The 13,800-nt window shown below is 60.1% G+C and overlaps 5 protein-coding genes across 5 annotated transcripts; 3 read left to right on the forward strand and 2 right to left on the reverse strand.

Annotated features, from left to right (window-relative positions):
- The first annotated feature begins 1,434 nt into the window (after positions 1-1,434).
- LOC115345923 (claw keratin-like) lies at positions 1,435-2,030 on the forward strand. Its single transcript, XM_030025447.1, has one exon. It carries the CDS (start codon positions 1,435-1,437, stop codon positions 1,840-1,842), a length of 408 nt encoding a protein of 135 aa, XP_029881307.1. The 3' UTR covers positions 1,843-2,030.
- Positions 2,031-4,308: 2,278 nt separating this feature from the next.
- Positions 4,309-4,734, reverse strand: LOC115345922 (claw keratin-like). Its single transcript, XM_030025446.1, has one exon. The coding sequence runs from the start codon at positions 4,732-4,734 to the stop codon at positions 4,309-4,311; it is 426 nt and encodes a 141-aa protein (XP_029881306.1).
- A 1,969-nt stretch (positions 4,735-6,703) lies between these two features.
- Positions 6,704-7,189, forward strand: LOC115345925 (claw keratin-like). Its single transcript, XM_030025449.1, has one exon. It carries the CDS (start codon positions 6,737-6,739, stop codon positions 7,124-7,126), a length of 390 nt encoding a protein of 129 aa, XP_029881309.1. The 5' UTR covers positions 6,704-6,736; the 3' UTR covers positions 7,127-7,189.
- Positions 7,190-9,592: 2,403 nt separating this feature from the next.
- LOC115346081 (claw keratin-like) lies at positions 9,593-10,018 on the reverse strand. Its single transcript, XM_030025737.1, has one exon. It carries the CDS (start codon positions 10,016-10,018, stop codon positions 9,593-9,595), a length of 426 nt encoding a protein of 141 aa, XP_029881597.1.
- Positions 10,019-12,020: 2,002 nt separating this feature from the next.
- Positions 12,021-12,428, forward strand: LOC115346060 (claw keratin-like). The gene has a single exon (XM_030025710.1). The coding sequence runs from the start codon at positions 12,021-12,023 to the stop codon at positions 12,426-12,428; it is 408 nt and encodes a 135-aa protein (XP_029881570.1).
- The last annotated feature ends 1,372 nt before the right edge of the window (positions 12,429-13,800 follow it).

Genomic DNA, 13,800 nt, shown 5'->3' on the forward strand with positions numbered 1-13,800 from the left:
GCGGGAGGTTGGGCAAAGGCAGAAGCCATTCCACACGCTCGGGGTGACTTCCAAATGCCCACCATCTCTGAATGCCCAGCAACAGCTGCGCGTCTCACGGTCTTGGGGTCCACAGGCATCTCTGCTAATTGCCCACCCTGAGGGCTCTGGCGGGCATTGGGGTTTTTAGGTCCCGGTTTCACTTGACGGCCACGCAAAGAGTAGAGGAGACGGGTGCCATGTGCGGCAAAACCGCAAACGCACAGGAGGCTGGTAGAGACGCGATGGGCACGGCAGTGGGGTAGAGCACAGGAGACCTCTGAGGCGGGGGACGTATATGGCGGAGCAGAAGGGCAGCAACGGGACCAGGTCACTGTCAGCTCCTTCAGCCTCATGTCTGTGAGCGTGGTCCTCCCCGAGCCCCCTCTGGAGGGACTTGATTACTCAGCTGGGCACTGAGGACCGTGCCCGGAGATGCTGGCCGAGCACCCACAGAGAGCCAGGCTGCATGTGGCCACGCTCCCTACGGGCACAGGCATGCTGGGCACCGATGGCTCTGGGTGCGTGGCTGGACTGCTGCTGAGTGCTGAGTGTGGCGTGGCTGGGGACAGCAATCTTCTGCAAGATGCCCAGGATTCTTCTACGTAAGCAAAGTGAGGGATTAGGGACAGGTCAGGGTTTATTGGTGCCGCGAGTTCAGCTACAGCAGCGCCTTGTCTTTCATGTAATGATGTGTCACAGCCTGTCCCTCCCATCACCTCTTTCTTCTCCGGGGCACATTTGCACGCCAATGTCCCCAGTGAGGAGGCACATAGTTGTCTCGCATCACTAGCTGTGCCAGGAAGCTTGTCCGCTTGAATTCATAATTACCTGGGGTTTTTGCAACCGCCCCCTTGGCCGATGGCCCGGGCAGTCTGGGGCATGTATAAAAGAGCTGAGGGCTTTGCAGCCCTCTATCCAGTTTCCTCCGCTTGACTCTCCTGACCATTGTGGTAAGTCCAAGTCTCACCTCCACCTTTCCTTCCTCAGCAGTGGCTTTCTCAAGGTCTCTTTTGCCGAGTGCTCCGCCACACTTTCATAGCACATGGTTAGGATGTGATGGTGCTGTTTCAGAACTACGGAAAGGATGGAAATTTAAACTCACAGGTACGACGCCCCGAGTATACCAGTGCCCTCAAGTCCTTTGGGAGCTTGGTGATTTTCCATCTGCTTTGGATGAGGGAGTTTTGCCTCCCTCCCGTGGCCGAGTAAGAACCAGGGAGCATGAGGGCAGCAAGGGCTCTAAAGCAGCATGTCAACTCTGGAACGTGTTTTTGCTGTGACTGCCGAGATAATCCCGAGCACGCCCTGGGACACAGGTTCCAAGTGTGAGAGAGGCCGGAGGGACTTAGCATCAGGCCTTGCACTGAGCCAGAGCTCTGCCTTGTCTTGCAGCTTTACCTCCCGAACCCAAGGATGTCCTGCTCCAGCCTGTGCGCCCCTTCCTGCGGGGTGGCCGCCCCGGCCCCGCTGGCTGACACCTGCAACGAGCCCTGCGTGCGGCAGTGCCCCGACTCCACGGTGGTGATCCAGCCCCCGCCCTCGGTGATCACCTTCCCCGGGCCCATCCTCAGCTCCTTCCCGCAGTACAGCGTTGTTGGCTCGGCGGGAGCCCCCGGAGTTGGAGGGGGCTTTGGTGGCACTTTTGGAGGCCGCGGCGGTTTTGGAGGCCTTGGGGGCTATGGAGGCTCTTGGGGCTACGGAGGCTACGGGGGCTATGGAGGCTACGGGGGCTACGGAGGCTATGGGGGCTACGGGGGTTGCGGATATGGCGGCTGGGGCCGAGGCCACAGGTACCTCAACGGCAACTGTGGGCCCTGCTAAGCCCCACACCGGGTCCGGCCACAGATGAAGGAGAGCTCCAGAAAAGCCCCCGGCACGTGCCGACACGACGCTCTGTGGAAGGACATGCCTTCGGCATTGCTGCTCTCCGGAGCTTGGGTGCCTCGTGCCTGCTTGGGGCCCAACTCTGCCTTCTCCTGCCCTACTTGAGCATCCCTTCAAGACTTGTTGCCCCCTGATGACAGAGACCCGCACTAAGCGCCTGCTCCTGCGGCACGGCTGATGCTCACTCTCGCTCTGCCGGCTGCCAGGAGATGTGGGGCTGCCCTTGGCCGGGGCGCTGCTCTTCTCCCAACTGCCTCCTCCCCTCAGAGTGCAATAAAAGCTGTGTCGCATCGCAAGGTCGACCCATGGTTTTTCTTCATCCCTCCTTCTTCTTTCCCCCAAACCTCGGGGCGTGTTGGTCCGGGCTGCTTGAGTCTGCCACGGTAGTGCCCTTGGAGCATTTGGGCAGTTTGCTCGGTGTCTTACAGCTGATGATGACAGTCCCAGCTGAGCCTTGTAGAGCACATCCCACTGAGCTTCCTCTGGTCTCCCACCAGCAACAAACACAATACATTCCCAAAGCCCACTTTGAATACGTGAAAGCGCCATAGGGGTCTTGCAGAAGCTCTTCCAAATCCCCTGCAAAACCAGCATGCCAGGCATTACCTCCTTTTACTGCCTTGTTAACGGTCACGTTTGGAGGTCCAGGGAAATGGAGAGACGACCGCTGCATGTACAGCGCTGCTGGCCGTGCCCCTGTGCCCAGCTAGAGGTGGGGGCCACCGGGAAGGAGTGAGATAGACACAGCCACGTCTTCCCAAATTTCCCCTCAGAGGCCTGAAGTGGCCACGGGTATCCAGTCAGGTGAAGCACAAAGCTCTCCGAGCAGGAGGTTGGGTCGTCTACCCTCCTGAGGTGCCTCCCTTCTCCAAGTATCTTCTGATCTTGTGATCCCAGGACGGCAAAGTGGTCTTGGACAGAGACACTTCCGGCCAGAGCCACCAGGAAGGGCAGTGTGGCAGCACGTTGGTCACTGCTGGGGAGCTCAAGAAAAGATGTCTCATCCGCAGGTGTGAACACAGAGGATGGGGTAGAAGGCAGCAAGATGGCAAGAGCAGGCGTTCCTTCCTTCCACTGCCTGAACTGAAGTTTGCACGTCTTCTCTTTCCCTTGAGGGTGTTTCAATCTCTGCCCGTCCTCACAGCTGGCCAGGTCCCCCTGCACTGACTCTCGGCCATCCCCCAGGTCCTGGCTCACGTGGTGTCCCCTGTGTGTCTGCTGAGGGCACAGTGGTGGAAGGGGGTTCTGGTGACCCCGTCATGGCTGCTGTGGCTGGGTGCTTTGCGGGGGGTGTGGCAGTGTGGGCTACTTTGTGGGCTGGTGTGCAAACAAGGGCCAGCAAATCTGGTCCAGAGCACCGGGCTGTGGGAAGCTCTCCTGTCATTCTTTTCCTGGGCAGAGCCGTATCCCCAGGTGGCAGGTGGGTGACACAGGGAATCCCAGGAAGAGCTTCTGCTCCAGCAGTGGGGGCAAGACGGGGCCAAAAGTGCTGCAAGCAGCAGTGGAAGACGGAGGAAAAACAGGGTGAGGAGGTGGTGCAGGGGTGCAGGGATGTGGAGGGGATGGAGGCATGGCAGTTGGGGAGGTGCCGGGGGTTGCTCACCGTCTCCCCTATCGACCCGTGGCCTCCCGAGTGGCTCTGACCTGGGCCTTTGCCGTTGGAGCGGCTCCGTTGGCATCCCAGTCCCCGCAGCCCTGAGGCTGCAGGCAGCCCGTGGGGAATGGCCAGAGTGGGCGGCAAGCTCACTGTGGGGCCCAACAGCTCTTCTGGGGCTGTAGAGTGCAGGAGCCCAAAGTGGGGGGAAGACAGGGAAGGGAAAGAGGGAGAAGCTGTTGGTGAAGGAGACGAGCATGATCCCTGCTGCATAAGACTGGCTGGTGGAGGGACGTGCTGCCAAGGGCAGGCAGGAGGAAGCACAGCAGCTCCTGCAGGTGCCCCTGACGAGGCCCCGGGTGGGAGCTGGCTGGGGCGGCCCAGGGAGCCAAGGCTGCCACTCGGGGTACTGGGTATGGAGGAAGGATGAAGAAAAACCATGGGTCGACCTTGCGATGCGACACAGCTTTTATTGCACTCTGAGGGGAGGAGGCAGTTGGGAGAAGAGCAGGGCCCCGGCCAAGGGCAGCCCCACATCTCCTGGCAGCCGGCAGAGCGAGAGTGAGCATCAGCCGTGCCGCAGGAGCAGGCGCTTAGTGCGGGTCTCTGTCATCAGGGGGCAACAAGTCTTGAAGGGATGCTCAAGTAGGGCAGGAGAAGGCAGAGTTGGGCCCCAAGCAGGCACGAGGCACCCAAGCTCCGGAGAGCAGCAATGCCGAAGGCATGTCCTTCCACAGAGCGTCGTGTCGGCACGTGCCGGGGGCTTTTCTGGAGCTCTCCTTCATCTGTGGCCGGACCCGGTGTGGGGCTTAGCAGGGCCCACAGTTGCCGTTGAGGTACCTGTGGCCGCGGCCCCAGCCGCCATATCCGCAACCCCCGTAGCCTCCGTAGCCCCCATAGCCTCCGTAGCCCCCGTAGCCTCCATAGCCCCCGTAGCCTCCATAGCCTCCGTAGCCCCAAGAGCCTCCATAGCCCCCAAGGCCTCCAAAACCGCCGCGGCCTCCAAAAGTGCCACCAAAGCCCCCTCCAACTCCGGGGGCTCCCGCCGAGCCAACAACGCTGTACTGCGGGAAGGAGCTGAGGATGGGCCCGGGGAAGGTGATCACCGAGGGCGGGGGCTGGATCACCACCGTGGAGTCGGGGCACTGCCGCACGCAGGGCTCGTTGCAGGTGTCAGCCAGCGGGGCCGGGGCGGCCACCCCGCAGGAAGGGGCGCACAGGCTGGAGCAGGACATCTTCCAGGCAGGCAAGGAGTGCTGGAAAAGGCACCGGGGATTAGGCCAGGGTGTGGGGAAGGGGCTGTATGGAGGGAGGCAGGCAGAGATCCCCAAGAGGCTTCCAAGAGCTGGACTTACCCAGTTGATTAGGAGAGTCAAGTGGAGGAAGATGGATAGAGGGCTGCAAAGGCCTCAGCTCTTTTATACATGTCCCACACTGCCTGGGGCATCGGCCAAGGGGGTGGTGGTGGAAACCCCACGTAATCATGAAATCAAGTGAAAAAGCTTCATGACACAGATAATGAAGCGAGACAATTATATCCCTCTTCACTGGGGACTTTGGTGTGCAAACGTGCCCTGAAGAGGATAGGGGCGATGGGAGGGACAGACCGTGGCACGTCATTACATGAAAGACAAGGCGGTGCTGTAGTTGACCTCGTGCCACCAGTAAACCCCGATCTGTCCCTGATCCCCCACTTTGCCTGTGTAGAAGAGTCCTGGGCATCTTGCAGAAGTGCTTTGCAATCCTGGGCACAGCCATCACGCCTGTCATTAGCTCTCTTTTACAGGCTGGTAAACAGAGGCAGCGGGAGGTTGGGCAAAGGCAGAAGCCATTCCACACGCTCGGGGTGACTTCCAAATGCCCACCATCTCTGAATGCCCAGCAACAGCTGCGCGTCTCACGGTCTTGGGGTCCACAGGCATCTCTGCTAATTGCCCACCCTGAGGGCTCTGGCGGGCATTGGGGTTTTTAGGTCCCGGTTTCACTTGACGGCCACGCAAAGAGTAGAGGAGACGGGTGCCATGTGCGGCAAAACCGCAAACGCACAGGAGGCTGGTAGAGACGCGATGGGCACGGCAGTGGGGTAGAGCACAGGAGACCTCTGAGGCGGGGGACGTATATGGCGGAGCAGAAGGGCAGCAACGGGACCAGGTCACTGTCAGCTCCTTCAGCCTCATGTCTGTGAGCGTGGTCCTCCCCGAGCCCCCTCTGGAGGGACTTGATTACTCAGCTGGGCACTGAGGACCGTGCCCGGAGATGCTGGCCGAGCACCCACAGAGAGCCAGGCTGCATGTGGCCACGCTCCCTACGGGCACAGGCATGCTGGGCACCGATGGCTCTGGGTGCGTGGCTGGACTGCTGCTGAGTGCTGAGTGTGGCGTGGCTGGGGACAGCAATCTTCTGCAAGATGCCCAGGATTCTTCTACGTAAGCAAAGTGAGGGATTAGGGACAGGTCAGGGTTTATTGGTGCCGCGAGTTCAGCTACAGCAGCGCCTTGTCTTTCATGTAATGATGTGTCACAGCCTGTCCCTCCCATCACCTCTTTCTTCTCCGGGGCACATTTGCACGCCAATGTCCCCAGTGAGGAGGCACATAGTTGTCTCGCATCACTAGCTGTGCCAGGAAGCTTGTCCGCTTGAATTCATAATTACCTGGGGTTTTTGCAACCGCCCCCTTGGCCGATGGCCCGGGCAGTCTGGGGCATGTATAAAAGAGCTGAGGGCTTTGCAGCCCTCTATCCAGTTTCCTCCGCTTGACTCTCCTGACCATTGTGGTAAGTCCAAGTCTCACCTCCACCTTTCCTTCCTCAGCAGTGGCTTTCTCAAGGTCTCTTTTGCCGAGTGCTCCGCCACACTTTCATAGCACATGGTTAGGATGTGATGGTGCTGTTTCAGAACTACGGAAAGGATGGAAATTTAAACTCACAGGTACGACGCCCCGAGTATACCAGTGCCCTCAAGTCCTTTGGGAGCTTGGTGATTTTCCATCTGCTTTGGATGAGGGAGTTTTGCCTCCCTCCCGTGGCCGAGTAAGAACCAGGGAGCATGAGGGCAGCAAGGGCTCTAAAGCAGCATGTCAACTCTGGAACGTGTTTTTGCTGTGACTGCCGAGATAATCCCGAGCACGCCCTGGGACACAGGTTCCAAGTGTGAGAGAGGCCGGAGGGACTTAGCATCAGGCCTTGCACTGAGCCAGAGCTCTGCCTTGTCTTGCAGCTTTACCTCCCGAACCCAAGGATGTCCTGCTCCAGCCTGTGCGCCCCTTCCTGCGGGGTGGCCGCCCCGGCCCCGCTGGCTGACACCTGCAACGAGCCCTGCGTGCGGCAGTGCCCCGACTCCACGGTGGTGATCCAGCCCCCGCCCTCGGTGGTCACCTTCCCCGGGCCCATCCTCAGCTCCTTCCCGCAGTACAGCGTTGTTGGCTCGGCGGGAGCCCCCGGAGTTGGAGGGGGCTTTGGTGGCACTTTTGGAGGCCGCGGCGGTTTTGGAGGCCTTGGGGGCTATGGAGGCTCTTGGGGCTACGGAGGCTATGGAGGCCTTGGGGGCTACGGAGGCTACGGGGGTTGCGGATATGGCGGCTGGGGCCGAGGCCACAGGTACCTCAACGGCAACTGTGGGCCCTGCTAAGCCCCACACCGGGTCCGGCCACAGATGAAGGAGAGCTCCAGAAAAGCCCCTGGCACGTGCCGACACGACGCTCTGTGGAAGGACATGCCTTCGGCATTGCTGCTCACCGGAGCTTGGGTGCCTCGTGCCTGCTTGGGGCCCAACTCTGCCTTCTCCTGCCCTACTTGAGCATCCCTTCAAGACTTGTTGCCCCCTGATGACAGAGACCCGCACTAAGCGCCTGCTCCTGCGGCACGGCTGATGCTCACTCTCGCTCTGCCGGCTGCCAGGAGATGTGGGGCTGCCCTTGGCCGGGGCGCTGCTCTTCTCCCAACTGCCTCCTCCCCTCAGAGTGCAATAAAAGCTGTGTCGCATCGCAAGGTCGACCCATGGTTTTTCTTCATCCCTCCTTCTTCTTTCCCCCAAACCTCGGGGCGTGTTGGTCCGGGCTGCTTGAGTCTGCCACGGTAGTGCCCTTGGAGCATTTGGGCAGTTTGCTCGGTGTCTTACAGCTGATGATGACAGTCCCAGCTGAGCCTTGTAGAGCACATCCCACTGAGCTTCCTCTGGTCTCCCACCAGCAACAAACACAATACATTCCCAAAGCCCACTTTGAATACGTGAAAGCGCCATAGGGGTCTTGCAGAAGCTCTTCCAAATCCCCTGCAAAACCAGCATGCCAGGCATTACCTCCTTTTACTGCCTTGTTAACGGTCACGTTTGGAGGTCCAGGGAAATGGAGAGACGACCGCTGCATGTACAGCGCTGCTGGCCGTGCCCCTGTGCCCAGCTAGAGGTGGGGGCCACCGGGAAGGAGTGAGATAGACACAGCCACGTCTTCCCAAATTTCCCCTCAGAGGCCTGAAGTGGCCACGGGTATCCAGTCAGGTGAAGCACAAAGCTCTCCGAGCAGGAGGTTGGGTCGTCTACCCTCCTGAGGTGCCTCCCTTCTCCAAGTATCTTCTGATCTTGTGATCCCAGGACGGCAAAGTGGTCTTGGACAGAGACACTTCCGGCCAGAGCCACCAGGAAGGGCAGTGTGGCAGCACGTTGGTCACTGCTGGGGAGCTCAAGAAAAGATGTCTCATCCGCAGGTGTGAACACAGAGGATGGGGTAGAAGGCAGCAAGATGGCAAGAGCAGGCGTTCCTTCCTTCCACTGCCTGAACTGAAGTTTGCACGTCTTCTCTTTCCCTTGAGGGTGTTTCAATCTCTGCCCGTCCTCACAGCTGGCCAGGTCCCCCTGCACTGACTCTCGGCCATCCCCCAGGTCCTGGCTCACGTGGTGTCCCCTGTGTGTCTGCTGAGGGCACAGTGGTGGAAGGGGGTTCTGGTGACCCCGTCATGGCTGCTGTGGCTGGGTGCTTTGCGGGGGGTGTGGCAGTGTGGGCTACTTTGTGGGCTGGTGTGCAAACAAGGGCCAGCAAATCTGGTCCAGAGCACCGGGCTGTGGGAAGCTCTCCTGTCATTCTTTTCCTGGGCAGAGCCGTATCCCCAGGTGGCAGGTGGGTGACACAGGGAATCCCAGGAAGAGCTTCTGCTCCAGCAGTGGGGGCAAGACGGGGCCAAAAGTGCTGCAAGCAGCAGTGGAAGACGGAGGAAAAACAGGGTGAGGAGGTGGTGCAGGGGTGCAGGGATGTGGAGGGGATGGAGGCATGGCAGTTGGGGAGGTGCCGGGGGTTGCTCACCGTCTCCCCTATCGACCCGTGGCCTCCCGAGTGGCTCTGACCTGGGCCTTTGCCGTTGGAGCGGCTCCGTTGGCATCCCAGTCCCCGCAGCCCTGAGGCTGCAGGCAGCCCGTGGGGAATGGCCAGAGTGGGCGGCAAGCTCACTGTGGGGCCCAACAGCTCTTCTGGGGCTGTAGAGTGCAGGAGCCCAAAGTGGGGGGAAGACAGGGAAGGGAAAGAGGGAGAAGCTGTTGGTGAAGGAGACGAGCATGATCCCTGCTGCATAAGACTGGCTGGTGGAGGGACGTGCTGCCAAGGGCAGGCAGGAGGAAGCACAGCAGCTCCTGCAGGTGCCCCTGACGAGGCCCCGGGTGGGAGCTGGCTGGGGCGGCCCAGGGAGCCAAGGCTGCCACTCGGGGTACTGGGTATGGAGGAAGGATGAAGAAAAACCATGGGTCGACCTTGCGATGCGACACAGCTTTTATTGCACTCTGAGGGGAGGAGGCAGTTGGGAGAAGAGCAGGGCCCCGGCCAAGGGCAGCCCCACATCTCCTGGCAGCCGGCAGAGCGAGAGTGAGCATCAGCCGTGCCGCAGGAGCAGGCGCTTAGTGCGGGTCTCTGTCATCAGGGGGCAACAAGTCTTGAAGGGATGCTCAAGTAGGGCAGGAGAAGGCAGAGTTGGGCCCCAAGCAGGCACGAGGCACCCAAGCTCCGGAGAGCAGCAATGCCGAAGGCATGTCCTTCCACAGAGCGTCGTGTCGGCACGTGCCGGGGGCTTTTCTGGAGCTCTCCTTCATCTGTGGCCGGACCCGGTGTGGGGCTTAGCAGGGCCCACAGTTGCCGTTGAGGTACCTGTGGCCGCGGCCCCAGCCGCCATATCCGCAACCCCCGTAGCCTCCGTAGCCCCCATAGCCTCCGTAGCCCCCGTAGCCTCCATAGCCCCCGTAGCCTCCATAGCCTCCGTAGCCCCAAGAGCCTCCATAGCCCCCAAGGCCTCCAAAACCGCCGCGGCCTCCAAAAGTGCCACCAAAGCCCCCTCCAACTCCGGGGGCTCCCGCCGAGCCAACAACGCTGTACTGCGGGAAGGAGCTGAGGATGGGCCCGGGGAAGGTGATCACCGAGGGCGGGGGCTGGATCACCACCGTGGAGTCGGGGCACTGCCGCACGCAGGGCTCGTTGCAGGTGTCAGCCAGCGGGGCCGGGGCGGCCACCCCGCAGGAAGGGGCGCACAGGCTGGAGCAGGACATCTTCCAGGCAGGCAAGGAGTGCTGGAAAAGGCACCGGGGATTAGGCCAGGGTGTGGGGAAGGGGCTGTATGGAGGGAGGCAGGCAGAGATCCCCAAGAGGCTTCCAAGAGCTGGACTTACCCAGTTGATTAGGAGAGTCAAGTGGAGGAAGATGGATAGAGGGCTGCAAAGGCCTCAGCTCTTTTATACATGTCCCACACTGCCTGGGGCATCGGCCAAGGGGGTGGTGGTGGAAACCCCACGTAATCATGAAATCAAGTGAAAAAGCTTCATGACACAGATAATGAAGCGAGACAATTATATCCCTCTTCACTGGGGACTTTGGTGTGCAAACGTGCCCTGAAGAGGATAGGGGCGATGGGAGGGACAGACCGTGGCACGTCATTACATGAAAGACAAGGCGGTGCTGTAGTTGACCTCGTGCCACCAGTAAACCCCGATCTGTCCCTGATCCCCCACTTTGCCTGTGTAGAAGAGTCCTGGGCATCTTGCAGAAGTGCTTTGCAATCCTGGGCACAGCCATCACGCCTGTCATTAGCTCTCTTTTACAGGCTGGTAAACAGAGGCAGCGGGAGGTTGGGCAAAGGCAGAAGCCATTCCACACGCTCGGGGTGACTTCCAAATGCCCACCATCTCTGAATGCCCAGCAACAGCTGCGCGTCTCACGGTCTTGGGGTCCACAGGCATCTCTGCTAATTGCCCACCCTGAGGGCTCTGGCGGGCATTGGGGTTTTTAGGTCCCGGTTTCACTTGACGGCCACGCAAAGAGTAGAGGAGACGGGTGCCATGTGCGGCAAAACCGCAAACGCACAGGAGGCTGGTAGAGACGCGATGGGCACGGCAGTGGGGTAGAGCACAGGAGACCTCTGAGGCGGGGGACGTATATGGCGGAGCAGAAGGGCAGCAACGGGACCAGGTCACTGTCAGCTCCTTCAGCCTCATGTCTGTGAGCGTGGTCCTCCCCGAGCCCCCTCTGGAGGGACTTGATTACTCAGCTGGGCACTGAGGACCGTGCCCGGAGATGCTGGCCGAGCACCCACAGAGAGCCAGGCTGCATGTGGCCACGCTCCCTACGGGCACAGGCATGCTGGGCACCGATGGCTCTGGGTGCGTGGCTGGACTGCTGCTGAGTGCTGAGTGTGGCGTGGCTGGGGACAGCAATCTTCTGCAAGATGCCCAGGATTCTTCTACGTAAGCAAAGTGAGGGATTAGGGACAGGTCAGGGTTTATTGGTGCCGCGAGTTCAGCTACAGCAGCGCCTTGTCTTTCATGTAATGATGTGTCACAGCCTGTCCCTCCCATCACCTCTTTCTTCTCCGGGGCACATTTGCACGCCAATGTCCCCAGTGAGGAGGCACATAGTTGTCTCGCATCACTAGCTGTGCCAGGAAGCTTGTCCGCTTGAATTCATAATTACCTGGGGTTTTTGCAACCGCCCCCTTGGCCGATGGCCCGGGCAGTCTGGGGCATGTATAAAAGAGCTGAGGGCTTTGCAGCCCTCTATCCAGTTTCCTCCGCTTGACTCTCCTGACCATTGTGGTAAGTCCAAGTCTCACCTCCACCTTTCCTTCCTCAGCAGTGGCTTTCTCAAGGTCTCTTTTGCCGAGTGCTCCGCCACACTTTCATAGCACATGGTTAGGATGTGATGGTGCTGTTTCAGAACTACGGAAAGGATGGAAATTTAAACTCACAGGTACGACGCCCCGAGTATACCAGTGCCCTCAAGTCCTTTGGGAGCTTGGTGATTTTCCATCTGCTTTGGATGAGGGAGTTTTGCCTCCCTCCCGTGGCCGAGTAAGAACCAGGGAGCATGAGGGCAGCAAGGGCTCTAAAGCAGCATGTCAACTCTGGAACGTGTTTTTGCTGTGACTGCCGAGATAATCCCGAGCACGCCCTGGGACACAGGTTCCAAGTGTGAGAGAGGCCGGAGGGACTTAGCATCAGGCCTTGCACTGAGCCAGAGCTCTGCCTTGTCTTGCAGCTTTACCTCCCGAACCCAAGGATGTCCTGCTCCAGCCTGTGCGCCCCTTCCTGCGGGGTGGCCGCCCCGGCCCCGCTGGCTGACACCTGCAACGAGCCCTGCGTGCGGCAGTGCCCCGACTCCACGGTGGTGATCCAGCCCCCGCCCTCGGTGGTCACCTTCCCCGGGCCCATCCTCAGCTCCTTCCCGCAGTACAGCGTTGTTGGCTCGGCGGGAGCCCCCGGAGTTGGAGGGGGCTTTGGTGGCACTTTTGGAGGCCGTGGCGGTTTTGGAGGCCTTGGGGGCTATGGAGGCTCTTGGGGCTACGGAGGCTACGGGGGCTATGGAGGCTACGGGGGCTACGGAGGCTATGGGGGCTACGGGGGTTGCGGATATGGCGGCTGGGGCCGAGGCCACAGGTACCTCAACGGCAACTGTGGGCCCTGCTAAGCCCCACACCGGGTCCGGCCACAGATGAAGGAGAGCTCCAGAAAAGCCCCGGCACGTGCCGACACGACGCTCTGTGGAAGGACATGCCTTCGGCATTGCTGCTCTCCGGAGCTTGGGTGCCTCGTGCCTGCTTGGGGCCCAACTCTGCCTTCTCCTGCCCTACTTGAGCATCCCTTCAAGACTTGTTGCCCCCTGATGACAGAGACCCGCACTAAGCGCCTGCTCCTGCGGCACGGCTGATGCTCACTCTCGCTCTGCCGGCTGCCAGGAGATGTGGGGCTGCCCTTGGCCGGGGCGCTGCTCTTCTCCCAACTGCCTCCTCCCCTCAGAGTGCAATAAAAGCTGTGTCGCATCGCAAGGTCGACCCATGGTTTTTCTTCATCCCTCCTTCTTCTTTCCCCCAAACCTCGGGGCGTGTTGGTCCGGGCTGCTTGAGTCTGCCACGGTAGTGCCCTTGGAGCATTTGGGCAGTTTGCTCGGTGTCTTACAGCTGATGATGACAGTCCCAGCTGAGCCTTGTAGAGCACATCCCACTGAGCTTCCTCTGGTCTCCCACCAGCAACAAACACAATACATTCCCAAAGCCCACTTTGAATACGTGAAAGCGCCATAGGGGTCTTGCAGAAGCTCTTCCAAATCCCCTGCAAAACCAGCATGCCAGGCATTACCTCCTTTTACTGCCTTGTTAACGGTCACGTTTGGAGGTCCAGGGAAATGGAGAGACGACCGCTGCATGTACAGCGCTGCTGGCCGTGCCCCTGTGCCCAGCTAGAGGTGGGGGCCACCGGGAAGGAGTGAGATAGACACAGCCACGTCTTCCCAAATTTCCCCTCAGAGGCCTGAAGTGGCCACGGGTATCCAGTCAGGTGAAGCACAAAGCTCTCCGAGCAGGAGGTTGGGTCGTCTACCCTCCTGAGGTGCCTCCCTTCTCCAAGTATCTTCTGATCTTGTGATCCCAGGACGGCAAAGTGGTCTTGGACAGAGACACTTCCGGCCAGAGCCACCAGGAAGGGCAGTGTGGCAGCACGTTGGTCACTGCTGGGGAGCTCAAGAAAAGATGTCTCATCCGCAGGTGTGAACACAGAGGATGGGGTAGAAGGCAGCAAGATGGCAAGAGCAGGCGTTCCTTCCTTCCACTGCCTGAACTGAAGTTTGCACGTCTTCTCTTTCCCTTGAGGGTGTTTCAATCTCTGCCCGTCCTCACAGCTGGCCAGGTCCCCCTGCACTGACTCTCGGCCATCCCCCAGGTCCTGGCTCACGTGGTGTCCCCTGTGTGTCTGCTGAGGGCACAGTGGTGGAAGGGGGTTCTGGTGACCCCGTCATGGCTGCTGTGGCTGGGTGCTTTGCGGGGGGTGTGGCAGTGTGGGCTACT

Source organism: Aquila chrysaetos, chromosome 9, assembly GCF_900496995.4.
Source record: "Aquila chrysaetos chrysaetos chromosome 9, bAquChr1.4, whole genome shotgun sequence".
NCBI lineage: Eukaryota > Metazoa > Chordata > Aves > Accipitriformes > Accipitridae > Aquila > Aquila chrysaetos.